General features: G+C 47.7%; 6 protein-coding genes across 6 annotated transcripts; 2 read left to right on the top strand and 4 right to left on the bottom strand.

Moving 5' to 3' along the window:
• Positions 1–1,126: 1,126 nt before the first annotated feature.
• Positions 1,127–3,151, top strand: H6S33_002060 (uncharacterized protein; the record flags this gene model as incomplete). Its single annotated transcript, XM_044833406.1, has 1 exon — positions 1,127–3,151. The coding sequence occupies one exon, from the start codon at positions 1,127–1,129 to the stop codon at positions 3,149–3,151; it is 2,025 nt and encodes a 674-aa protein (XP_044693203.1).
• A 5,702-nt stretch (positions 3,152–8,853) lies between these two features.
• H6S33_002059 (uncharacterized protein) lies at positions 8,854–11,985 on the top strand (the record flags this gene model as incomplete). Its single annotated transcript, XM_044833405.1, has 1 exon — positions 8,854–11,985. One exon carries the CDS (start codon positions 8,854–8,856, stop codon positions 11,983–11,985), a length of 3,132 nt encoding a protein of 1,043 aa, XP_044693202.1.
• A 1,138-nt stretch (positions 11,986–13,123) lies between these two features.
• Positions 13,124–14,080, bottom strand: H6S33_002058 (uncharacterized protein; the record flags this gene model as incomplete). Its single annotated transcript, XM_044833404.1, has 2 exons — positions 13,124–13,182; positions 13,244–14,080. Coding segments are annotated over 2 exons (896 nt in total), but the record flags the coding sequence as incomplete, so codon positions are not given.
• Positions 14,081–14,178: 98 nt separating this feature from the next.
• H6S33_002057 (uncharacterized protein) lies at positions 14,179–14,743 on the bottom strand (the record flags this gene model as incomplete). The annotated part of the gene is made up of 1 exon (XM_044833403.1): positions 14,179–14,743. A coding segment is annotated over one exon (565 nt), but the record flags the coding sequence as incomplete, so codon positions are not given.
• A 77-nt stretch (positions 14,744–14,820) lies between these two features.
• H6S33_002056 (uncharacterized protein) lies at positions 14,821–16,866 on the bottom strand (the record flags this gene model as incomplete). The annotated part of the gene is made up of 1 exon (XM_044833402.1): positions 14,821–16,866. One exon carries the CDS (start codon positions 16,864–16,866, stop codon positions 14,821–14,823), a length of 2,046 nt encoding a protein of 681 aa, XP_044693199.1.
• A 1,034-nt stretch (positions 16,867–17,900) lies between these two features.
• Positions 17,901–19,038, bottom strand: H6S33_002055 (uncharacterized protein; the record flags this gene model as incomplete). Its single annotated transcript, XM_044833401.1, has 1 exon — positions 17,901–19,038. A coding segment is annotated over one exon (1,138 nt), but the record flags the coding sequence as incomplete, so codon positions are not given.
• Between the last annotated feature and the right edge of the window lie 8,787 nt (positions 19,039–27,825).

The following is a 27,825-nucleotide window of genomic DNA, read 5'->3' as shown; positions in this document are numbered from 1 at the left end:
GTAAATAGGGTTTTGAGTTTTTCGAAGGCTGCTTGGGCCGTGTTACGGGCATGCCAAGCATTTACGGGAGTGAGAGAAAGGCTAGTAGATAACCCCAATACCCTCTGAAACTAATGGCAACACCACTATCAACTCCGGTTCGCACCCACGAGGTGCGGTGCGATCAATATGCGACCAAATGCGGAGTTGCGGTTTTCCTAGTTAAAAAAACACGTTTTCGACCCCAATAATAACCCCCGGAGCGTCAAACCGCCGGAGGGGAGTGTTTTGGTACCGGTGGATATATGAGGGACAGCTGGAATCAATCGGATCGAAGATCGGACCACCCGGAGCGAATCGGCGCAAGCTACCAGCCGACCGAGTACCTATCGGCGGTACCTGTGGGCATGAGAGGACTCTGCTATGTGGGAAAGCGATGTGGGAAGAGGCCTGAGTAGGTAGCCTTGCCGTCCGAGACCTCCGAATAGCCGACGCTGACGATTATCCACCAGACGGCCGATGGAGAAGAAACATCGACAGGGAAACGTGCATTAGAGTGGGTAAATAGGTTGAGGGGTTTCTGCGGGTTTAGGAGTTTGGGTTACGGACTTAGGAGTTAAATGTTCTTGGTTGTTTTTCAGGGTCTCAGGCATGCCCCGAGTGTATGCTGTATTATTAGTAGACTGGGTCCTCGAGACATAAGCGAGGGATATAAATACTGTGTCATTCACTGACTAGCCAAACCATCATCGGCGAAATCAGAGTCTTAACAATATAAATCGTTGATACGCGAGTTACAACTTTATTTGACTATACTTTTGGAAATACTTTATTCTATTGTGACTTCGAACTCTACCTGAACTATTACGTCGAAGACGGTCGAACATCACACGCTAACTCTAGTGAATCTTTGTTGATAACGTAGTTCGCGGGGCCCGTATCGGATCAAGGAGAATCATACTCGACGTTGACTGAAGAGACCTTGGAGACTTCTACCTTTGTAGCTGTTGGCCGAACTCTGAGCTCTGCGTAGTGTACTCTTGTGGTCTGGTACGCATCCCTCACAGTATATTGTTACTCACAAGTTCACTTGGAGTAACGAAGTCACCTCAAAAAAGAAGAACTATCATCATTATCCCTTACCACAATGGCATTCCGAAGGTATTATTTCGTAGACACCTCGGCCGTAACAGACGAGGCCGCAGAGGACGCTATGGTACTATCTGAGGCTGTTAGCCCCGATCCCCTACTCCAGGGAGGACCCTCTACACAAACTAGGTCAACGAGTAAACGCTCTGCTCAAGCCCAGTTTACGAGGTCCATGCAGGAGTTTTTGGATACCCATGAGGCACAAATGAGGTATCTTGGTACAGCTGGACAGGCCGTTTGGCAGCAGGTACAAAACCTCCAGGAACAAGTGCAGGGGAGTGGGCAAATTCTGGATAAGAAAGCACGGCAAGAAGCCATCGCCCAGAAGCAACATCTCGAATCGCTCTTTGAGCTCATCGCAAATGTTCGACAAGAACAGGAAGCCGCACGAGTCGCTGACCACGAGGTTCTGGACCGCAACTATCGAGTTACCCAGAACCAACTGCTGGAGGCGGAACGACAGCTGAGAATCGCAAGAGAGGAGCGAGAGCAGGAGAAAAGGGAACAGCGGGAACTGTTGGTACAATTCAAGCAGTCCGACGACGTAAGAAACCAACGAATAGCCGAGATGGAGGAACGTCTACGACAACATTTGTCGGTAGCACCCTCCATGGTGAGTATTCCCTTGGACCCTATTGCACCCCAAATGGTTCCTGTTGGAAATGGCAAGAACCCCGAAAACGTTGGCCCAGTAGGAGGAAACGCTGGTCCCGTAGGAGGAAATGGAGGCAGGCGACCGGAGGATGCCGGCCCAGTGCAGGGAAATAGTGGCAGGAAACCGGTGAGAGCTGCCCCCGTCGGCGGGAATGGTGGAAATCAACCTCCCCAGAACCCACCAAGAGGAAATGTTGGGGGAGATCCAGAACCTTCCGACGACGATGACGACGATAACAGTGAATGGTCGCGCGGTCGGAAGAATTGGAGAATAAACCGAGGCGGAAACCGGAACTCGGCGCCGCCTGAAGATGACGATATGGTAGACTCGCTTGCCAAAATACCCTTTGAGTTCGATAATGCCAGGAAACATAACCTGCGGCATTGGCTCATGGAGTGCGAGATCTACTTCGAGCAGAAGCCCAAGAAGTTCCGAACGGACAGAAACAAAGTGCTGTTCGCTGGAACGTATACGTGTGGGTTGGCGAAGGAATGGTTTATGGAGTATATCGAGACCAAGATGCTAGGTCCAGCAGCCGCAGACTACGCTACTTGGACTCGGTTCCGTCAGGAAATCAGGAAACGCTTCTTAAGCACTCAGGAGGCTATGGAAAACGCGATGAAGATGCAGCAGTTTAAGTACTCTGCTAACATCGGGGACTACCTGACGAGAATGGAGATCATGAACCAGCATGCTCAGATGAAAGGAGCATCCTATCGCGCCGCCCTGCTCCAAGGGCTACCAAATGAAATCCGGGAGCGCCACTCACGCTTCGATCCAACCGATGACGACTCCGAGTACATCCAACAGTTGGAACGAGCCGGCAAGGCTCATGAGGCTTATCAAGAGCAGATGAAGATGTTGGGGAAAGCGGAGTTGAGAGGAAGGGAGCCGAATAATGGTGGGAACTCGCGGCAAAAGGAGAAGGGGTTTAAGATCAAAGGGAGGGCTCAGACTGAGGAGAAAGAAAAAGGGCAAGATAAGAAGAGCACCAGCAAGAACAAGTCGGGGAACAAGCCAATATACCACGACTACGACGAAGCCACCAAAGGAGTTCCACAGCCGGTCCGAGAACAGCGAAAGACCGATGGAGCCTGTGTGCGATGTGGCCGGAAGGGTCATCTTTGGATGTGGTATCGTTCAGATGCTAACAGCAGTGCATCTATCTCCTCTTTCTCCCGAAAGCGTACCCGCGATGACGATGGCGACCATGATATGGAACCACCGGAACCCCAACCTCAGAGAAAGCGAATGAGGCACCGTGCCAAGAAGCCGGCTGCGACGGCTGCGGCGGAGTACACCAGTGGGCAAGCGTTTGTGCGAGAGCGCGGATCAGAATCTGAGATGGATTTCGACGAGGATTTTTAAAAGGGGACTCTGATGAGTCAGGTCAGGAGTATCTCCAGATTGCTATGTTATCACTGACGGAAAACAACAAAAAAAATATGAAAAGAAAAAGGCAGGAAGGGAGAGCGTCCCAACCGGAGAAAAAACAGAAAATTTTGGAGGAACCTATTCATGGTCCTCGACCTATCGTTAATCAGTTCCTTTGTTTTGCGGAAAAATGTTTACCCTGTAAGGTGTTGTTGGATACTGGTGCAACTGGTCCTGTTTTGTCTGCTGTTTTTGTTGATAGTTTTGAGGTCCCGAAGGTGAAACTATAACGGGGACTATGGGCGTAGGAACTATGAAGCCAAGGAATACAACCGAGGTGAAGACGTGGACGTAGGAGGTTCGTGGACTATGGACTATGGGGCCGAGGTATGCTACCAAGGCGGGAATCGTGGACTATGGACTATAGGGCCGAAGGGTAGACCTAAGGCAAGAACGGAGACTGTGGACTATGGACTATGGATGGTTGTACCTGGTCTAGTATACCGGGTAAACCCTATGACGTAGCGCGAACCAAATAGTATTCGTAACTGTAAAATACAGAGGTTGCGTAAAGAGAAAAGAGAAAGAAGAAGAAACAAGAAATCACAAGACAACGCCGCCCTTATATATCCATACCCTATCCCAATGCTGACTCATACCCTCGCATAACAGAAACAGAAAGAACATAATAGAAACTCACTTTACTAAACCCAACCACACTACATAATCCTTCTCCCTTGTACCTAGACAACTCACATAGCCAATCCGACTAGCTGCCGTTACAGACCACTCCCCCCTCTACAGCCTATCTCCTGGTAGGCTTAGGCTTCCGTGGGTATCGTTCGTGAAATCGTTTGACAATATTAGGCGAATGTTCGACATCCGACAATGGCTGCCATGAAGCTTCGTCATAACCGGCATACTTAACCAAGTATTCAAATCTTCCTCGACGATCCCTAGAATCCAAAATATTCTCGACTTCCCACTCCTCCTGTCCTTCAACTTCGACCGGCGGTGGTGGTAACTGTTGTTGTCCTAGTAAAGGATCGTTTGCTGCAGACGACAATAAAGAGACATGGAATACGGGATGAACTTTCATAGAACGAGGGAGTTCCAACTCATAGGCATAAGGATTAACGATCCGCTTCACGATATATGGTCCAATGCGTTTCCAATCGAGTTTCTTCGAAGGGCGTTTAGTAAGGACATGGCGTGTTGATAAGAAAACTTTATCCCCCACACGATAGTGAGGGGCAGGAGTCCGACTCGTATTGGCCGACTCTTCTTGAATCCTTTGTGCTCGGTACAACTCATCTCGTAGAAAATCTAATACCTCCTTCATCTCCCGTGCAATACCATTAGCCTGATCCTCTGCTGTCGTTCTACCATGTTCCAAAGGACCGAACGTCATTCTTGGATTTCGTCCTGAATTGGCAAAGAAAGGAGATATCTTTGTTGTTTCTGAAACGTGATTGTTGGTCGCAAATTCAGCCATTGGTAACCATCGAGTCCAGTCATCTTGTTGATAGGAAACATAACTTCGAAGGTACTGTTCCATTACGGCATTAATCCTTTCCGTCTGCCCATCCGTCTGAGGGTGGAACGCGGTAGAAAACTTTGGTGATATTTCCAGACGGTCGCAAAGAGACCTCCAGAATTCCGCAACGAATTGTGTCCCTCGATCGGATACCATAGTATCGGGTAACCCATGTAATTTCCAAACATTGTCAATATACAGTCTCGCTACTTCCCTTGAGTCCGCCTCCTTTGTTGTTGGTATTAGGTGTCGCATCTTAGTTAACCTATCCACCACGACCAAGATTGCATTGTATCCATCGCTCTCCGGAAGGTCGGTAACAAAATCCATTGACACATCCGTCCATGGTCCATCGGGTATTGGCATCGGGCGGAGTACTCCATAGGGTGCATTGCGTAGTGCCTTACTACGGGCACACACATTGCAATTCCGAACATACTGATCGATATACTTCCGCATTTGTGGCCAGTAATACTCTCGATTCAGGAGTTCCAAAGTCTTCGCTCTGCCTGGATGACCTGCTGATGGTTTGTCATGATACTCTTTTAGAAGTCTTAGCCGAAGGTCATTGTCGTCGGGTACATAGAGTGCGCCACGGTAAAGTAGCCGACCGTTGTTATCTTCCGTGCATTCGGCAAGCGAGATCTTATTCGAGTGACGGACGCCGTTCCGAAGCATCGCGAGTACTTTGTTCGGGAAACTGTCAACTTGGTAAGCATTTAAAAACAACTCTTCTACAGTGGACATTCCTTCAGCGGATTCATTTGAAAAAGAACCCGCGAACAAACTTAGCTTTAAATCCAAATTTTTTCGCTTCAAAACCACCTGGCTTTGATGCGTCAACCGTTCATCCCCCTCTTTAGGTAGGTCACCCGACCTCCTAGTCAATGCATCCGGCTTTGCCCCTTGTTTCCCTGGTCTAAATTGAATGACGAAATCAAAACGTGAAAGAAATTCCGACCAACGGGCTTGTCGACGGTTTAATAACTTTGTTGACATGAAATATTCGAGGTTCCTATGATCGCTGAGGACTTCGATTGGGAATTGTGCCCCTTCCAAATGATGTCGCCATTCCTCAAAACATCGTACAATTGCCAGAAGTTCTTTGTCATAGATTTCATAGTTGCATTCCGCAGGGGAATGCTTCTTTGAGAAGAAAGCAACTGGATGTAAAATTCCTTCATCATCACGTTGGGACAGGATTGCAGCAGAAACATAGTCGGATGCATCGGTTTCTATTACGATTTTCCGATTCGGATCAAAGTGCGCTAGTATGGGTGCCGTTGTGAACATCTTTTTCAATGTCTGGAATGCCTCCTCCCTCTCATCCGTCCATTCGAATTTAACATTTTTCTTGGTCAAAGCCGTGAGCGGAGCAACAATTTTTGAATATCCTAAAATAAAACGCCGATAGAAATTCGCAAATCCCAGAAATACTTGAACATCATGGAGATTCCTTGGTGTGGACCATTCCAAAACATCGACAACTTTCTTCGGATCCATTCTATTCCCATCCGGGGTGAGAATAAGGCCGAGATACTTCGTTTCCTGGACCATAAATTCACATTTCTCAGGCTTGAGGTGAACATGATTCTCATCAAGCACCTTCAAAATCTTTTGAATGTGCTCTTTGTGTTCTGCCAGGGTTTCCGAGTAGATAAGAATGTCATCTAGGTATGCTGTCACAAATTGGTCGAGGTATGGCCGTAAAATATCATTGATCCAGTGTTGGAACGTGGCAGGGGCATTAGCTAATCCGAACGGCATTACAGTATACTCGAAATGTCCATAACGAGTCCTGAACGCCGTCTTCCATTCGTCTCCCTCGGCGACCCTGATTTGGTTATATCCCCAACGTAGATCCAGCTTGGTATAATATTGCGCTTTTGATAGCTTGGCCAGGGTTTCTTTCAACAATGGTAACGGATAGCGATTCTTAATCGTAATTGCATTAAGGCCTCTATAATCCACACAAAGACGAAGGGTCCCATCACTTTTCTTTACGAATAGTATGGGTGCTCCCGCTGGCGACTCACTGGCTCGAATGAATCCCTTAGGTAAATTTTCGTCAAGGTATTCTCGTAGTGCTTTCAATTCAACTTGGGATAATCCATATATCGGTCCGTACGGTGGTCGTTTACCTTCCTCCAATACGATCTCAATATCATGTGATGGCCGATGTGGTGGAAGGACTGATGCATCATATTCTTGGAACATATGGAGACGATGGTGGAACTCCTTTGGTACTAGTTGCTTGACGTCGACGGTGGATTTCTCAACTGCTGAAGCGACAACAGTATGATATTCTGGTAAAGGGATCGATATTCCATGGACAGTAACTGCGGTTCCACTGAGTGAGCAGTGTTTAACACAGTCCCGAGAATCAAAAACAAGTAGATTATCCTTTGGCCGAATGGTGACATCGTGCCGTCGCATCCACGGTATTCCCATCACGATCGGGTAATGTCCCAACTTTGTAACGAAACATGAGGCAATTTCTCGGTGGCCATGAATATCTAGTGAAACATCGACAATGTGGGTAATTTCTCCTGACTGGATAGGTCTTCCATCCATAACATCTACCTGGCGAGGTTTCCTAAGAGGGGTCATTGCAAGATTGTTGTGATGTACGAAAGATTCATCGATAAAAGCATATCCTGATGCTCCAGTATCAATGAGAGCGTAAGTGGGAATAAAAGAGTCGGGATTCTGAGAGACCGAACAGGTAACAACAAGAGAGTCTTCGGACATCTTATCCTCAGACACAGCAGCAGCAGCAGGGAGAACAGAAACAGGTGGCGGGGCTGGCCCCTTTGGTTTGCCATTTTTTACCAAAGGGGCTGACCTTTTAACGCCGGCTTTGGAGATCCATTTTCAAGTGGCCTTTCTCGCCAATTGTTAATGGAACGGGGATCTTTGGTGCGAGGAGCCAGGTAACGAGGCTTGGAGACATGGCGAGATTTAACTGTAGCGGTAGAAACGGAGATACGAGAACGAAGGTCAGCAATGATGGCATTGGCTTGGGCCTCCCAGGCCTTTGCAACAGAGGTGATGTGAAGAATCTCATCTTCAGCATCAGCGAGGTCCTCGTCAGCGGTGGCGAGACTTTCCTGATGTAGTGCCAGACGGAACCGAAACTCTTCTCCTTCAGCCTTCGATTCCTCCAGCTCAATCTTCAAAGCAACGATAACCTCGTCGCGACCTCGGATGATATCGGTAGAATCTTCCTGGTTATCGCACAAGGTTTGCCAAAAATCGGCAGCCTTTTCGTTGGCTGCTTCTAGTTCTATGGTGAGGCCGGCAATGACCTCTTCCTGAGCCGTGTCGATAATGGGTTCTAGTGGCGCGGGGGTGTCAAGAGGCTTGATAAGAGCCTCCAAACACTCAGCGATAAGACCATGAGCCTCCGTAAGTTCTTCGCCGAAGTCTATATCGGTTGGGAGGGGACCATAGGTGGTCAGAAATTCTGAAAGACGCTGCAACAGCGTATCCTGAGTGATGTCGGACATAGTTGCGACCAGAGCTAAGCGAGGTGGTGTTGTATTGGTTGGCGATAGAGGACGCAACCTAAGTATAACGGGGACTATGGGCGTAGGAACTATGAAGCCAAGGAATACAACCGAGGTGAAGACGTGGACGTAGGAGGTTCGTGGACTATGGACTATGGGGCCGAGGTATGCTACCAAGGCGGGAATCGTGGACTATGGACTATAGGGCCGAAGGGTAGACCTAAGGCAAGAACGGAGACTGTGGACTATGGACTATGGATGGTTGTACCTGGTCTAGTATACCGGGTAAACCCTATGACGTAGCGCGAACCAAATAGTATTCGTAACTGTAAAATACAGAGGTTGCGTAAAGAGAAAAGAGAAAGAAGAAGAAACAAGAAATCACAAGACAACGCCGCCCTTATATATCCATACCCTATCCCAATGCTGACTCATACCCTCGCATAACAGAAACAGAAAGAACATAATAGAAACTCACTTTACTAAACCCAACCACACTACATAATCCTTCTCCCTTGTACCTAGACAACTCACATAGCCAATCCGACTAGCTGCCGTTACAGAAACGAGACGTCCCGGCCCGGGTATTTGGATTTACGGGAGAAGTTATGAAGGGCACGGGACACGCCTTTACACAACCATTAATCATAATGTCAAGGGGGCATCAAACACAGTTATCATTCGAGATCGCCCCTCTCCCGATTGGCATTGATGCAATACTACCGAACTGGTGGTTGAAAGAACACAAGCCGGTTATAGGGTCAAATGGGGAAGTTTCCTACGATGGTGAGAACTGCAAGAGTCGATGCTTCACTGACAAGGAACCTCAAATAGAGATGGACGAGGGTGTACTGGACGATCCGGAGGCCCAATTCATCGGTAGCATTTGTCTATTGGAAGATGAATCGGTCAACCTTCGAGAAACCCTCCCCTCTTGGCTCCATGGGTTCCTTAAAGTCTTCCTACCATCGGAAGCAGACAAATTACCACCGCATCGATCCTACGACCATGCGATAGATCTCGAACCAGGGAAGCAGCCACCATGGGGACCCGTTTACTCCCTATCCGAAGTCGAGCTGAAGGTGCTTCGGGAGTACCTGGATAAAATGTTGCGATTGGGAAAGATTAGGCCAAGCAAATCCCCGGCAGGAGCCCCAATCCTATTTGTGAAGAAGAAGGACGGTAGTCTGCGACTTTGCGTCGACTACCGTGGACTTAACCGCGTGTCCATCAAGAACAGGTATCCGTTACCACTTATGGACGAACTGCGAGATCGAGTGGCAGGCGCGGTTATCTTCTCGAAGATTGACCTGAAGGAAGGTTATAACCTCATCAGGATCAAAGATGGCGACGAGTGGAAGACAGCATTCCGTATGCGGTATGGGCATTTTGAGTACCTCGTCATGCCTTTTGGGCTGGCAAATGCGCCGGCGACCTTCCAGAACATGATGAATGATGCGCTGAGGGAATTTCTGGATCAAGGGGTAGTAGTATACCTTGATGATATCCTAATATATAGCAAGTCTCGAGAGGAACACAGGGAGCTGGTTGGCAAAGTACTTAGCAGGCTACAAGAATACAACCTGGTCGCCAACCCGAGGAAATCGTTCTTCGAGCTCACCGAAATTGAGTTCCTCGGATACATTCTTGCCCCAGCAGGCGTCACCATGGCACTGGATAAGGTCATGTCTGTTACGAATTGGCAAGCCCCGCGGAGTGTTAAAGAAGTACAGATCTTCATGGGCTTTGCCAACTTCTACAGAAGGTTTATCCACAATTTCTCCGGGGTCTGTAAACCCATTACCGATTGTCTCAGGGGTGATGCTAAAAACTTTGTCTGGTCTATGACGGCCCAAGCAGCCTTCGAAAAACTCAAAACCCTATTTACGTCTGCGCCGATCTTGGTACACTTCTCTCCAGATCGCCAGACTATCGTGGAAACGGACGGAAGCGATTTTGCTATCGCCGCAATTTTATCCCAGGTTATTGACGGAAAGACTCACCCTGTTGCCTTTTATTCTCGAAAGCTTAACCCAGCGGAACTCAACTACGACGTCTGGGATAAGGAGATGCTAGGAATTGTGTCGGCCTTCAAGCAATGGCGTCACTACCTCGAAGGACCTAGCCGAACGGTTCACGTTTATAAGGATCACAAGAACTTAGAGTACTTCTCTACAACCAAGGTTCTTAACCGACGACAGGCAAGGTGGGCTGAGTCTTTGGCGGAATTTGATTTCGAGATTATTTACCGCCCGGGAACCAAAAATGGGAAGGCAGATGCACTATCGCGACGGCCGGAGTACCGTCCTGAAGGGGGAGGCACGCTTGGGAAACAGCCGATAGACAGGTTCTTTAAGCCCGGACAGTTGGCGGAGGAAGAGTTTGTGGTATCAGCGGTGTCGCTTGCCTCCAAGGGGGTGATTGACTGGTCTAAGAATTTTCTGGATCATGTCAGGCAGGCGGCATCGGGAGACCCGACATGGGTAGGATTGAAAGAGAGAGTTGAGCAAGGGGAGAAGCTGGGGGAATTGAAGGACATCGCTGAGAAAGACGGGCTACTCTTCTATAAGAACCGACTCTACATCCCGGCAGACGACCGTATCAAGATCCGAATTGCACAGGCAGAACACGACTCGAAAGTGGCAGGACACTTTGGACAAGACAAGACACTGGAACTCATCACGCGTAACTTCTATTGGCCAAAAATGAACGAGTGGATTGATGACTACGTTCGGTCATGTGACGAGTGCCAGCGCAACAAACCCAGCCGCCATAAGAAATACGGTACGCTTCTACCACTGTCCACGCCACATTCTGTCTGGCAATCGATATCAATGGACTTCGTCGTGCAGTTACCGGAATCAAAGGGATATAATCAAATCTGGGTAGTAGTCGATAGGTTCTCGAAGATGTCGCACTTCATTCCCTTAGTAGCAGAAACGACCGCGCAGGATTTAGCGAAGATATTCCTCGGTCAAATCTGGCGACTCCATGGGCTGCCTCTCGACATAGTTTCCGACAGAGACGCCAAGTTTACTTCAAGTTTTTGGGCATCCCTTATGGAATTGTTGGATGTGAGGATAAGAATGAGTACGGCTTTCCACCCTCAGACCGATGGGCAAACAGAGCGAGTCAACCAAACCCTCGAGCACTACTTACGAGCGTTTTGCAACTACGAGCAAGATGATTGGGCAGAGCTACTCCCGTTGGCGGAGTATGCTTACAACAACTCGGTTACCACCGCCACGGGCCAATCTCCGTTCTATACCAATTACGGTTACAACCCAAGAACCAACTGGCCGACGGAAGCTGAAGTGGTCAACCCAACCAGTGACCTGTATGCTCACTTTATCCGAGGAGTTCAAGATTCCGCTCTCGCTCGCTTAACAGACACCAGGGAGAAGATGGGGAAATACTATGATCGGAAAAGAGACGAACCGCCTAACTTCAAGGTGGGAGACATGGTTATGCTCAATGCGACCAACATCAAGACCCGTCGCTCTACCAAGAAACTCGATCATAAGAAACTCGGCCCGTTCAAAATTGTCCGACTAGCCGGTAAACGAGCCTGCGAACTGGAACTGCCACCGCAAGTCAAAATCCATAACGTGTTCCATATTGAACTCTTGGAACGTTACCGACAGAGCAGTATACCAGGCCGCGAACAACGTCCCCCAACTCCCGAAGAAGTCGATAAGGAAGGAGAGGTTTTGTACGAAGTGGAAAGTATTGTGGGAAGCCGGAAGAGCAGAAAAGGATTAGTGGAATACCTGGTGAAATGACGGGGCTATTCGATGAGCCACTGTACGTACCAAGTCATGGACGTTATGAACGAAGACGTACTTGATCTAGTCCGCGACTTTCATCGAAGGAACCCCAAGGCTGTGAAGGACCAACGCCTGAGACTATAAAGGTACCCCACGGGGCTAAGTCCTTCCCCTCCACAGACACCGCGGGTGATATGTGGAGCAGGTTTACTGGAACCATAGTCTGTCAGAAGATGTCCCGAGACGTGACACCCTGGAAGGGGGGTAAGCTGTTACGGGCATGCCAAGCATTTACGGGAGTGAGAGAAAGGCTAGTAGATAATCCCAATACCCTCTGAAACTAATGGCAACACCACTATCAACTCCGGTTCGCACCCACGAGGTGCGGTGCGATCAATATGCGACCAAATGCGGAGTTGCGGTTTTCCTAGTTCAAAAACACGTTTTCTACCCCAATAATAACCCCCGGAGCGTCAAACCGCCGGAGGGGAGTGTTTTGGTACCGGTGGATATATGAGGGACAGCTGGAATCAATCGGATCGAAGATCGGACCACCCGGAGCGAATCGGCGCAAGCTGCCAGCCGACCGAGTACCTATCGGCGGTACCTGTGGGCATGAGAGGACTCTGCTATGTGGGAAAGCGATGTGGGAAGAGGCCTGAGTAGGTAGCCTTGCCGTCCGAGACCTCCGAATAGCCGACGCTGACGATTATCCACCAGACGGCCGATGGAGAAGAAACATCGACAGGGAAACGTGCATTAGAGTTGATAAATAGGTTGAGGGGTTTCAGCGGCTTTAGGAGTTTGGGTTACGGACTTAGGAGTTAAATGTTCTTGGTTGTTTTTCAGGGTCTCAGGCATGCCCCGAGTGTATGCTGTATTATTAGTAGACTGGGTCCTCGAGACATAAGCGAGGGATATAAATACTGTGTCATTCACTGACTAGCCAAACCATCATCGGCGAAATCAGAGTCTTAACAATATAAATCGTTGATACGCGAGTTACAACTTTATTTGACTATACTTTTGGAAATACTTTATTCTATTGTGACTTCGAACTCTACCTGAACTATTACGTCGAAGACGGTCGAACATCACACGCTAACTCTAGTGAATCTTTGTTGATAACGTAGCTCGCGGGGCCCGTATCGGATCAAGGAGAATCATACTCGATGTTGACTGAAGAGACCTTGGAGACTTCTACCTTTGTAGCTGTTGGCCGAACTCTGAGCTCTGCGTAGTGTACTCTTGTGGTCTGGTACGCATCCCTCACAGGCCGTCATAGACCAGACAAAGTTCTTAGCATCACCCCTGAGACAATCGGTAATGGGTTTACAGACCCCGGAGAAATTGTGGATAAATCTTCTGTAGAAGTTGGCAAAGCCCATGAAGATCTGTACTTCCTTAACGCTGCGCGGGGCTTGCCAATTCGTAACAGACATGACCTTATCCAGTGCCATGGTGACGCCTGCTGGGGCAAGGATATATCCAAGGAACTCGATTTCGGTGAGCTCGAAGAACGATTTCTTCGGGTTGGCGACCAGGTTGTATTCTTGTAGCCTGCTAAGTACTTTGCCGACTAACTCCCTCTGTTCCTCTCGAGACTTGCTATAGATTAGGATATCATCAAGGTATACTACTACACCTTGATCCAAGAATTCCCTCAGCGCATCATTCATCATGTTCTGGAAGGTCGCCGGCGCATTTGCCAGCCCAAAAGGCATAACGAGGTACTCAAAATGCCCGTACCGCGTACGAAAGGCTGTCTTCCACTCGTCGCCGTCTTTGATCCTGATGAGGTTATAACCTTCCTTCAGGTCAATCTTCGAGAAGATAACCGCGCCTGCCACTCGATCTCGCAGCTCGTCCATAAGCGGTAGAGGATACCTGTTCTTGATGGACACACGGTTAAGTCCACGGTAGTCAACGCAAAGTCGCAGACTACCGTCCTTCTTCTTCACAAATAGGATTGGGGCTCCTGCCGGGGATTTGCTCGGCCTAATTTTTCCCAATCGCAACATTTTATCCAGGTACTCCCGAAGCACCTTTAACTCGACTTCGGATAAGGAGTAAACGGATCCCCATGGTGGCTGCTTTCCTGGTTCGAGGTCTATCGCATGGTCATAAGATCGATGCGGTGGTAATTTGTCTGCTCTGATGGTAGGAAGACTTTAAGGAACCCATAGAGCCAAGAGGGAAGAGTTTCACGGAGGTTAACTGATTCATCTTCCAGTAAGCCGATGCTACCGATGAATTGGGCCTCCGGATCGTCCAGTACACCCTCGTCCATTTCTATTTGAGGTTCCTTGTCAGTGAAGCATCGACTCTTGCAGTTCTCACCATCGTAGGAAACTTCCCCATTTGCCCCTAGTACCGGCTTGTGTTCTTTCAACCACCAGTTCGGTAGTATCGCGTCGATGCCAAGTGGGAGAGGGGCGATCTCGAATGACAACTGTGTTTGATGCCCCCTTGACATTATAATTAATGGTTGTGTAAAGGCGTGTCCCGTGCCCTTCATAACTTCTCCCGTAAATCCAAATACCCGGGCCGGGACGTCTCGTTTCACCTTCGGGACCTCAAAACTATCAACAAAAACAGCAGACAAAACAGGACCAGTTGCACCAGTATCCAACAACACCTTACAAGGTAAACATTTTTCCGCAAAACAAAGGAACTGATTAACGATAGGTCGAGGACCGTGAATAGGTTCCTCCAAAATTTTCTGTTTTTTCTCCGGTTGGGACGCTCTCCCTTCCTGCCTTTTTCTTTTCATATTTTTTTTGTTATTTTCCGTCAGTGATAACATAGCAATCTGGGGATACTCCTGACCTGACTCATCAGAGTCCCCTTTTAAAAATCCTCATCGAAATCCATTTCCGATTCCGATCCGCGTTCTCGTACAAACGCTTGCCCACTGGTATACTCCGCAGCAGCCGTAGCAGCCGGCTTTCTAGCACAGTGCCTCATACGCTTTCTCTGAGGTTGGGGTTCCGGTGGTTCCATATCGTGGTCGCCATCGTCATCGCGGGTACGCTTTCGGGAGAAAGAGGAGATAGATGCACTGCTGTTAGCATCTGAACGACACCACTTCCAAAGATGACCCTTTCGGCCACATCGCACACAGGCTCCATCAGTCTTTCGCTGTTCTCTGACTGGCTGTGGAACTCCTTTGGTGGCTTCGTCGTAGTCGTGGTATATTGGCTTATTCCCCGACTTATTTTTGCTGGTGCTCTTCTTATCTTGCCCCTTTTCCTTCTCCTCAGTCTGAGCCCTCCCCTTAATCTTAAACCCCTTCTCCTTCTGCCGCGAGTTCCCACTATTGTTCGGCTCCCTTCCTCTCGACTCCGCTTTCCCCAACATCTTCATCTGCTCCTGATAAGCCTCGTGAGCCTTGCCGGCTCGTTCCAACTGTTGGATGTACTCAGAATCGTCCTCGGTTGGGTCGAAGCGTGAGTGGCGCTCCCGGATTTCATTTGGTAGCCCTTGGAGCAGGGCGGCGCGATAGGATGCTCCTTTCATTTGAGCATGCTGGTTCATGATCTCCATTCTCGTCAGGTAGTCTCCGATGTTAGCAGAGTACTTAAACTGCTGCATCTTCATCGCGTTCTCCATCGCCTCCTGAGTGCTTAAGAAGCGTTTCCTGATCTCTTGACGGAACCGAGTCCAAGTAGCGTAGTCCGCGGCTGCCGGTCGTAGCATCTTGGTCTCGATATATTCCATAAACCATTCCTTTGCCAACCCACACGTATACGTCCCAGCGAACAGTACCTTGTTCCTGTCCGTTCGGAACTTCTTGGGCTTCTGCTCGAAGTAGATCTCGCACTCCATGAGCCAATGCCGCAGGTTATGCTTCCTGGCATTATCGAACTCAAAGGGTATTTTGGCGAGCGAATCTACCATATCGTCGTCTTCAGGCGGCGCCGAATTCCGGTTTCCCCCTCGGTTCGTTCTCCAATTCTTCCGACCGTGCGACCATTCACTGTTGTCGTCGTCATCGTCATCGGAAGGTTCTAGATCTCCCCCAACGTTTCCTCTTGGTGGGTTTCGGGGAGGTAGCTTTCCACCATTCCCGCCGACGGGGGCAGCTCCCACCGGTCTCCTACCACTATTTCCCTGCACTGGGCCGGGATCCTCCGGTTGCCTGCCTCCATTTCCTCCTACGGGACCAGCATTTCCTCCTACTGGGCCAGCGTTTCCTCCTACTGGGCCAGCATTTTCGGGGTTCTTGCCATTGCCCACAGGAACCGTTTGGGGTGCATTAGGGTCCAAGGGTATACTCACCATGGAGGGTGCCACCGACAAATGTTGTCGTAGACGTTCCTCCATCTCGGCTATTCGTTGGTTTCTTACGTCGTCGGATTGCTTAAATTGTACCAACAGTTCCCGCTGTTCCCTTTTTTCCTGCTCTCGCTCTTCTCTTGCAACTCTCAGCTGTCGTTCCGCCTCCAACAGTTGGTTCTGGATAATTCGATGGTTACGGTCCAGAATCTCGTGGTCGGCGGCTCGTGCGGCTTCCTGTACTTGCCGGACATTTTCGACGAGCTCAAAGAGCGATTCAAGATGTTGCTTCTGGGCGATGGCTTCTTGCCGTGCTTTCTTATCCAGGATCTGCCCACTCCCCTGCACTTGTTCCTGGAGGTTTTGTAGCTGCTGCCAAACGGCCTGTCCAGCTGTACCAAGATACCTCATTTGTGCCTCATGGGTATCCAAAAACTCCTGCATGGACCTCGTAAACTGGGCTTGAGTAGAGCGTTTACTCGTTGACCTAGTTTGTGTAGCGGGTCCTCCCTGGAGTAGGGGATCGGGGCTAACAGCCCCAGATAGTACCATAGCATCCTCTGCGGCCTCGTCTGTTACGGCCGAGGTGTCTACGAAATAATCCCTTCGGCCAGCCATTGTGGTAAGGGATAATGATGATAGTTCTTCTTTTTTGAGGTGACTTCGTTACTCCAAGTGAACTTGTGAGTAACAATATACTGTGAGGGATGCGTACCAGACCACAAGAGTACACTACGCAGAGCTCAGAGTTCGGCTAACAGCTACAAAGGTAGAAGTCTCCAAGGTCTCTTCAGTCAACGTCGAGTATGATTCTCCTTGGTCCGATACGGGCCCCGCGAGCTACGTTATCAACAAAGATTCACTAGAGTTAGCGTATAGTATTCGACCGTCTTCGACGTAGTAGTTCAGGTAGAGTTCGAAGTCACGATAGAGCAAAATAATTCCCAAAGTATAGTCAAATAAAGTTGTAACTCGCGTATCAACGATTTATATTGTTAAGACTCTGATTTCGCCGATGATGGTTTGGCTAGTCAGTGAATGACACAGTATTTATATCCCTCACTTATATCTCGAGGACCCAGTCTACTAATAATACAGAATACACTCGGGGCCTACCCGAGACCCTGAAAAACAACCAAGAACATTTAACTCCTAAGTCCGTAACCCAAACTCCTAAACTATAACGGGGACTATGGGCGTAGGAACTATGAAGCCAAGGAATACAACCGAGGCGAAGACGTGGACGTAGGAGGTTCGTGGACTATGGACTATGGAGCCGAAGGGTACACCTAAGGCAAGAACGGGGACTGTGGACTATGGACTATGGATGGTTGTACCTGGTCTAGTATACCGGGTAAACCCTATGACGTAGCGCGAACCAAATAGTATTCGTGACTGTAAAGTACAGAGGTTACATAAAGAGAAAAGGAAAAGAAAGAGAAACAAGAAATCACGAGACAACGCCCCCCTTATATATCCATACCCTATCCCAATGCTGACTCATACTCTCGCGTAACAGAAACAGAAAGAACATAATAGAAACCCACTTCGCTAAACCCAACCACACTGCATAACCCTTCCTATTGGTACCCTAACACCTCGCATGACCAAACCACATGGCTACCGTTACAGACCACTCCCCCCTCTACGGCCTACCTCCTGGTAGGCTTAGGCTTCCGTGGATATCGTTTGTGAAATCGTTTGACAATATCGGGCGAATGTTCGAAATCCGACAATGGCTGCCACGAAGCTTCGTCATAACCGGCATACTTAACCAAGTATTCAAATCTTCCCCGACGATCCCTGGAATCCAAAATATCCTCGACTTCCCACTCCTCCTGTCCTTCAACTTCGACCGGCGGTGGTGGTAACTGTTGTTGTCCTGGTAAAGGATCGTTTGCTGCAGACGACAATAAAGAGACATGGAATACGGGATGAACTTTCATGGAACGAGGAAGTTCCAACTCACAGGCATAAGGACTAACGATCCGCTTCACGATGTATGGTCCAATGCGTTTCCAATCAAGTTTCTTCGATGGTCGTTTGGTGAGGACATGGCGTGTTGATAAGAAAACTCGATCTCCTACTCGATAGTGAGGTGCTGGAGTTCGACGTATATTGGCGGACTCTTCTTGAATCCTTTGCGCTCGAAATAATTCATCCTTTAGAAAATCCAATATATCCTTCATCTCCCTTGCAATACTATTGGCCTGATCCTCCGCTGTCGTCCTACCATGTTCCAAAGGACCAAAAGTCATTCTTGGATTCCTCCCTGAGTTGGCGTAAAATGGAGAGATTCTCGTCGTTTCAGAAGCATGGTTATTTGTTGCAAACTCGGCCATTGGCAACCATCGAACCCAGTCGTCCTGTTGATAAGAAACATAACTTCGAAGGTATTGTTCCATCACAGCATTGATTCTTTCCGTTTGTCCATCCGTCTGGGGGTGAAACGCTGTAGAGAATTTTGGCGATATTTCCAAACGATCGCAAAGTGACCTCCAGAATTCCGCAACAAATTGTGTTCCTCGATCAGATACCATAGTTTCAGGGAGTCCATGTAATTTCCAAACATTATCGATATATAACCTCGCTACTTCTTTTGAATCCGCCTCTTTAGTTGTGGGTATGAAATGTCGCATTTTGGTTAGTCTATCCACCACAACTAGAATTGCATTGTACCCATCACTCTCCGGAAGGTCTGTGACAAAATCCATCGATACATCCATCCATGGTCCATCAGGTATTGGCATAGGTCGGAGTACTCCGTAGGGCGCATTGCGTGATGCCTTGCTACGGGCACACACATTGCAATTCCTAACATACTGATCGACATAATTTCGCATTCGTGGCCAGTACTATTCTCGATTCAGGAGTTCCAAAGTCTTTGCTCTGCCTGGATGGCCTGCCGATGGGTTATCATGGTATTCTTTTAGAAGTTTTATTCGAAGGTCATTGTCGTCCGGTACGTAGAGTGCGCCACGATAAAGTAGCCGACCATTGTTGTCCTCCGTACATTCAGCAAGTGAAATTTTATTCGAATGGCGAACGCCATTCCGAAGCATCGCAAGGACTTTGTTCGGGAAACTGTCAACTTGATAAGCATTTGAAAACAACTCTTCTACAGTGGACATTCCTTCAGCGGATTCATTTGAAAAAGAACCCGCGAACAAACTTAGCTTTGAATCCAAATTTTTTCGCTTCAAAACCACCTGGCTTTGATGCGTCAACCGTTCATCCCCCTCCTTAGGTAGGTCACCCGACTTCCTAGTCAATGCATCCGGCTTTGCTCCTTGTTTCCCTGGTCTAAATTGAATGACAAAATCGAAACGTGAAAGAAATTCCGACCAACGGGCTTGTCGACGGTTTAATAACTTTGTTGACATGAAATATTCGAGGTTCCGATGGTCGCTAAGAACTTCAATTGGGAATTGTGCCCCCTCTAAATAATGTCGCCATTCCTCAAAACATCGTACGATTGCCAGGAGTTCTTTGTCATAGATCTCATAGTTACATTCCGCAGGGGAATGTTTCTTAGAGAAGAAAGCGACTGGATGTAGAATTCCTTCGTCGTCACGTTGGGACAGAATTCCAGCAGAAACATAGTCAGATGCATCGGTTTCTACCACGATTTTCCGATCCGGATCAAAGTGCATTAGTATGGGTGCCGTTGTGAACATCCTTTTCAATGTCTGGAATGCTTCCTCCCTTTCATCCGTCCATTCAAATTTAACATTTTTCTTGGTCAGAGCTGTAAGCGGAGCAACAATTTTTGAATACCCTAAAATAAAACGCCGATAGAAATTCGCAAATCCCAGAAATACTTGAATATCATGGAGATTCCTTGGTGTGGACCATTCCAAAACATCGACAACTTTCTTTGGATCCATCCTATTCCCATCCGGGGTGAGAATAAGGCCGAGATACTTCGTTTCCTGGACTATAAATTCACATTTCTCAGGCTTAAGGTGAACATGACTCTCATCAAGTACCTTCAAAACCTTTCGAATGTGCTCTTTGTGTTCTGCCAGGGTTTCCGAGTAGATAAGAATGTCATCTAGGTATGCTGTCACAAATTGGTCGAGGTATGGTCGTAAAATATCATTGATCCAGTGTTGGAACGTAGCAGGGGCATTAGCTAATCCGAACGGCATTACAGTATACTCGAAATGTCCATAACGAGTCCTAAATGCCGTTTTCCATTCGTCTCCCTCCGCTACCCTGATCTGATTGTATCCCCAACGTAGATCCAACTTGGTATAGTACTGTGCCTTCGAAAGTTTAGCCAAAGTTTCCTTTAACAGTGGTAATGGGTACCGATTTTTGATCGTGATCGCATTGAGGCCTCGGTAATCCACACATAGTCGGAGAGTTCCATCACTTTTCTTTACGAATAGTATGGGTGCTCCCGCTGGCGACTCACTGGCTCGAATGAATCCCTTAGGTAGATTTTTGTCAAGGTATTCTCGTAGTGCTTTCAATTCAACCTGGGATAATCCATATATCGGTCCGTACGGTGGTCGTTTACCTTCCTCCAATATGATCTCAATATCATGTGACGGCCGATGTGGTGGAAGGACTGAAGCATCATATTCTTGGAACATATGGAGACGATGGTGGAACTCCTTTGGTACTAGTTGCTTGACGTCGACGGTGGATTCCTCAACTGCTGAAACGACAACAGTATGATGTTCCGGTGGAGGGATCGATATTCCATGGACAGTGACTGTCGTTCCACTGAGTGAACAGTGTTGACAACAGCTTCGAGAGTCAAAAATAAGTAGATTATTTTTTGGCCGAATGGTGACATCGTGCCGTCGCATCCACGGTATTCCCATCACGATCGGATAATGTCCCAACTTTGTAACGAAACATGAGGCAATTTCTCGGTGACCATGAATATCTAGTGAAACATCGACAATGTGGGTAATTTCTCCTGACTGGATAGGTCTTCCATCCATAACATCTACCTGGCGAAATTTCCTAAGGGGGGTCATTGCAAGATTGTTGTGACGTACAAAGGATTCTGTGAGGGATGCGTACCAGACCACAAGAGTACACTACGCAGAGCTCAGAGTTCGGCTAACAGCTACAAAGGTAGAAGTCTCCAAGGTCTCTTCAGTCAACGTCGAGTATGATTCTCCTTGATCCGATACGGGCCCCGCGAGCTACGTTATCAACAAAGATTCACTAGAGTTAGCGTATAGTATTCGACCGTCTTCGACGTAGTAGTTCAGGTAGAGTTCGAAGTCACGATAGAGCAAAATAATTCCCAAAGTATAGTCAAATAAAGTTGTAACTCGCGTATCAACGATTTATATTGTTAAGACTCTGATTTCGCCGATGATGGTTTGGCTAGTCAGTGAATGACACAGTATTTATATCCCTCACTTATATCTCGAGGACCCAGTCTACTAATAATACAGAATACACTCGGGGCCTACCCGAGACCCTGAAAAACAACCAAGAACATTTAACTCCTAAGTCCGTAACCCAAACTCCTAAACTATAACGGGGACTATGGGCGTAGGAACTATGAAGCCAAGGAATACAACCGAGGCGAAGACGTGGACGTAGGAGGTTCGTGGACTATGGACTATGGAGCCGAAGGGTACACCTAAGGCAAGAACGGGGACTGTGGACTATGGACTATGGATGGTTGTACCTGGTCTAGTATACCGGGTAAACCCTATGACGTAGCGCGAACCAAATAGTATTCGTGACTGTAAAGTACAGAGGTTACATAAAGAGAAAAGGAAAAGAAAGAGAAACAAGAAATCACGAGACAACGCCCCCCTTATATATCCATACCCTATCCCAATGCTGACTCATACTCTCGCGTAACAGAAACAGAAAGAACATAATAGAAACCCACTTCGCTAAACCCAACCACACTGCATAACCCTTCCTATTGGTACCCTAACACCTCGCATGACCAAACCACATGGCTGCCGTTACAGACCACTCCCCCCTCTACGGCCTACCTCCTGGTAGGCTTAGGCTTCCGTGGATATCGTTTGTGAAATCGTTTGACAATATCGGGCGAATGTTCGAAATCCGACAATGGCTGCCACGAAGCTTCGTCATAACCGGCATACTTAACCAAGTATTCAAATCTTCCCCGACGATCCCTGGAATCCAAAATATCCTCGACTTCCCACTCCTCCTGTCCTTCAACTTCGACCGGCGGTGGTGGTAACTGTTGTTGTCCTGGTAAAGGATCGTTTGCTGCAGACGACAATAAAGAGACATGGAATACGGGATGAACTTTCATGGAACGAGGAAGTTCCAACTCACAGGCATAAGGACTAACGATCCGCTTCACGATGTATGGTCCAATGCGTTTCCAATCAAGTTTCTTCGATGGTCGTTTGGTGAGGACATGGCGTGTTGATAAGAAAACTCGATCTCCTACTCGATAGTGAGGTGCTGGAGTTCGACGTATATTGGCGGACTCTTCTTGAATCCTTTGCGCTCGAAATAATTCATCCTTTAGAAAATCCAATATATCCTTCATCTCCCTTGCAATACTATTGGCCTGATCCTCCGCTGTCGTCCTACCATGTTCCAAAGGACCAAAAGTCATTCTTGGATTCCTCCCTGAGTTGGCGTAAAATGGAGAGATTCTCGTCGTTTCAGAAGCATGGTTATTTGTTGCAAACTCGGCCATTGGCAACCATCGAACCCAGTCGTCCTGTTGATAAGAAACATAACTTCGAAGGTATTGTTCCATCACAGCATTGATTCTTTCCGTTTGTCCATCCGTCTGGGGGTGAAACGCTGTAGAGAATTTTGGCGATATTTCCAAACGATCGCAAAGTGACCTCCAGAATTCCGCAACAAATTGTGTTCCTCGATCAGATACCATAGTTTCAGGGAGTCCATGTAATTTCCAAACATTATCGATATATAACCTCGCTACTTCTTTTGAATCCGCCTCTTTAGTTGTGGGTATGAAATGTCGCATTTTAGTTAGTCTATCCACCACAACTAGAATTGCATTGTACCCATCACTCTCCGGAAGGTCTGTAACAAAATCCATCGATACATCCATCCATGGTCCATCAGGTATTGGCATAGGTCGGAGTACTCCGTAGGGCGCATTGCGTGATGCCTTGCTACGGGCACACACATTGCAATTCCTAACATACTGATCGACATAATTTCGCATTCGTGGCCAGTACTATTCTCGATTCAGGAGTTCCAAAGTCTTTGCTCTGCCTGGATGGCCTGCCGATGGGTTATCATGGTATTCTTTTAGAAGTTTTATTCGAAGGTCATTGTCGTCCGGTACGTAGAGTGCGCCACGATAAAGTAGCCGACCATTGTTGTCCTCCGTACATTCAGCAAGTGAAATTTTATTCGAATGGCGAACGCCATTCCGAAGCATCGCAAGGACTTTGTTCGGGAAACTGTCAACTTGATAAGCATTTGAAAACAACTCTTCTACAGTGGACATTCCTTCAGCGGATTCATTTGAAAAAGAACCCGCGAACAAACTTAGCTTTGAATCCAAATTTTTTCGCTTCAAAACCACCTGGCTTTGATGCGTCAACCGTTCATCCCCCTCCTTAGGTAGGTCACCCGACTTCCTAGTCAATGCATCCGGCTTTGCTCCTTGTTTCCCTGGTCTAAATTGAATGACAAAATCGAAACGTGAAAGAAATTCCGACCAACGGGCTTGTCGACGGTTTAATAACTTTGTTGACATGAAATATTCGAGGTTCCGATGGTCGCTAAGAACTTCAATTGGGAATTGTGCCCCCTCTAAATAATGTCGCCATTCCTCAAAACATCGTACGATTGCCAGGAGTTCTTTGTCATAGATCTCATAGTTACATTCCGCAGGGGAATGTTTCTTAGAGAAGAAAGCGACTGGATGTAGAATTCCTTCGTCGTCACGTTGGGACAGAATTCCAGCAGAAACATAGTCAGATGCATCGGTTTCTACCACGATTTTCCGATCCGGATCAAAGTGCATTAGTATGGGTGCCGTTGTGAACATCCTTTTCAATGTCTGGAATGCTTCCTCCCTTTCATCCGTCCATTCAAATTTAACATTTTTCTTGGTCAGAGCTGTAAGCGGAGCAACAATTTTTGAATACCCTAAAATAAAACGCCGATAGAAATTCGCAAATCCCAGAAATACTTGAATATCATGGAGATTCCTTGGTGTGGACCATTCCAAAACATCGACAACTTTCTTTGGATCCATCCTATTCCCATCCGGGGTGAGAATAAGGCCGAGATACTTCGTTTCCTGGACTATAAATTCACATTTCTCAGGCTTAAGGTGAACATGACTCTCATCAAGTACCTTCAAAACCTTTCGAATGTGCTCTTTGTGTTCTGCCAGGGTTTCCGAGTAGATAAGAATGTCATCTAGGTATGCTGTCACAAATTGGTCGAGGTATGGTCGTAAAATATCATTGATCCAGTGTTGGAACGTAGCAGGGGCATTAGCTAATCCGAACGGCATTACAGTATACTCGAAATGTCCATAACGAGTCCTAAATGCCGTTTTCCATTCGTCTCCCTCCGCTACCCTGATCTGATTGTATCCCCAACGTAGATCCAACTTGGTATAGTACTGTGCCTTCGAAAGTTTAGCCAAAGTTTCCTTTAACAGTGGTAATGGGTACCGATTTTTGATCGTGATCGCATTGAGGCCTCGGTAATCCACACATAGTCGGAGAGTTCCATCACTTTTCTTTACGAATAGTATGGGTGCTCCCGCTGGCGACTCACTGGCTCGAATGAATCCCTTAGGTAGATTTTTGTCAAGGTATTCTCGTAGTGCTTTCAATTCAACCTGGGATAATCCATATATCGGTCCGTACGGTGGTCGTTTACCTTCCTCCAATATGATCTCAATATCATGTGACGGCCGATGTGGTGGAAGGACTGAAGCATCATATTCTTGGAACATATGGAGACGATGGTGGAACTCCTTTGGTACTAGTTGCTTGACGTCGACGGTGGATTCCTCAACTGCTGAAACGACAACAGTATGATGTTCCGGTGGAGGGATCGATATTCCATGGACAGTGACTGTCGTTCCACTGAGTGAACAGTGTTGACAACAGCTTCGAGAGTCAAAAATAAGTAGATTATTTTTTGGCCGAATGGTGACATCGTGCCGTCGCATCCACGGTATTCCCATCACGATCGGATAATGTCCCAACTTTGTAACGAAACATGAGGCAATTTCTCGGTGACCATGAATATCTAGTGAAACATCGACAATGTGGGTAATTTCTCCTGACTGGATAGGTCTTCCATCCATAACATCTACCTGGCGAAATTTCCTAAGGGGGGTCATTGCAAGATTGTTGTGACGTACAAAGGATTCTGTGAGGGATGCGTACCAGACCACAAGAGTACACTACGCAGAGCTCAGAGTTCGGCTAACAGCTACAAAGGTAGAAGTCTCCAAGGTCTCTTCAGTCAACGTCGAGTATGATTCTCCTTGATCCGATACGGGCCCCGCGAGCTACGTTATCAACAAAGATTCACTAGAGTTAGCGTATAGAATTCGACCGTCGTCGAATTAATAGTTCAGGTAGAGTTCGAAGTCACGATAGAGTAAAGTAATTCCAAAAGTATAGTCAAATAAAGTTGTAACTCGCATATCAACGAGTTATATTGTTAAGACTCTGATTTCGCCGATGATGGTTTGGCTAGTCAGTGAATGACACAGTATTTATATCCCTCGCTTATGTCTCGAGGACCCAGTCTACTAATAATACAGAATACACTCGGGGCATGCCCGAGACCCTGAAAAACAACCAAGAACATTTAACTCCTAAGTCCGTAACCCAAACTCCTAAACCCGCTGAAACCCCTCAACCTATTTATCCACTCTAATGCACGTTTCCCTGTCGATGTTTCTTCTCCATCGGCCGTCTGGTGGATAATCGTCAGCGTCGGCTATTCGGAGGTCTCGGACGACAAGGCTACCTACTCAGGCCTCTTCCCACATCGCTTTCCCACATAGCAGAGTCCTCTCATGCCCACAGGTACCGCCGATAGGTACTCGGTCGGCTGGCAGCTTGCGCCGATTCACTCCGAGCGGTCCGATCTTCGATCCGATTGATTCCAGCTGTCCCTCATATATCCACCGGTACCAAAACACTCCCCTCCGGCGGTTTGACGCTCCGGGGGTTATTATTGGGGTCGAAAACGTGTTTTTTATGACTCCGTGTTTTGATCGTATATTGGTCGCACCACACTCCGCAAGTGCGGTCCAGAGATGACATTAGCATACAGAGGGTATTAGAGTATCTACTGGCCTTTTCTCTCACTTCCATAAATGCTTGGCATGCCCGTAACAGATTCATCGATAAAAGCATATCCTGATGCTCCAGTATCAATGAGAGCGTAGGTGGGAATGAAAGAGTCGGGATTCTGAGAGACCGAACAGGTAACAACAAGAGAGTCTTCGGACATCTTATCCTCAGACACAGCAGCAGCAGCAGGGAGAACAGGAACAGGTGGCGGGGCTGGCCCCTTTGGTTTGCCATTTTTTACCAAAGGGGCTGACCTTTTAACGCCGGCTTTGGGGATCCATTTTCAAGTGACCTTTCTCGCCAATTGCTAATGGAACGGGGATCTTGGGCGCGAGGAGCCAGGTAACGAGGCTTGGAGACATGGCGAGATTTAACTGTAGCGGTAGAAACGGGGATACGAGAACGAAGATCAGCAATGGTGGCATTGGCTTGGGCCTCCCAGGCTTTTGCAACAGAAGTGATGTGAAGAATCTCATCTTCAACATCAGCGAGGTTCTCGTCGGCAATGGCGAGACTTTCCTGGTGTAGTGCCAGACGGAACCGAAGCTCTTCTTCTTCAGCCTTCGATTCCTCCAGCTCAATCTTCAAAGCAACAATAACCTCGTCGCGACCTCGGATGATCTCGGTAGAATCTTCCTGGTTATCGCACAAGGTTTGCCAAAAATCTACAGCCTTTTCGTTGGCTGCTTCTAGTTCTGTGGTGAGGCCGGCAATGACCTCTTCTTGAGCTGTGTCGATAACGGGTTCTAGTGGTGCGGGGGTGTCAAGAGGCTTGGTGAGAGCCTCCAAACACTCAGCATATAAGGCCATGAGCCTCCGTAAGTTCTTCGCCGAAGTCTATATCGGCTGGGAGGGGACCATAGGTGGTCAGAAATTCTGGAAGACGCTGCAACAGCGTATCCTGAGTGGTGTCGGACATAGTCGCGACTAGAACTAAGCAAGGTGGTGTTGTATCGGTTGGCTGTAGAAGGATGTAACCTAAGTATAACGGGGACTATGGGCGTAGGAACTATGAAGCCAAGGAATACAACCGAGGCGAAGACGTGGACGTAGGAGGTTCGTGGACTATGGACTATGGAGCCGAAGGGTACACCTAAGGCAAGAACGGGGACTGTGGACTATGGACTATGGATGGTTGTACCTGGTCTAGTATACCGGGTAAACCCTATGACGTAGCGCGAACCAAATAGTATTCGTGACTGTAAAGTACAGAGGTTACATAAAGAGAAAAGGAAAAGAAAGAGAAACAAGAAATCACGAGACAACGCCCCCCTTATATATCCATACCCTA

This window comes from Morchella sextelata, assembly GCF_020137385.1.
Source record: "Morchella sextelata strain SCLS chromosome Unknown scls_12, whole genome shotgun sequence".
Taxonomy (NCBI): Eukaryota; Fungi; Ascomycota; class Pezizomycetes; order Pezizales; family Morchellaceae; genus Morchella; species Morchella sextelata.
This window is presented reverse-complemented; position numbering and strand designations above follow the sequence as displayed.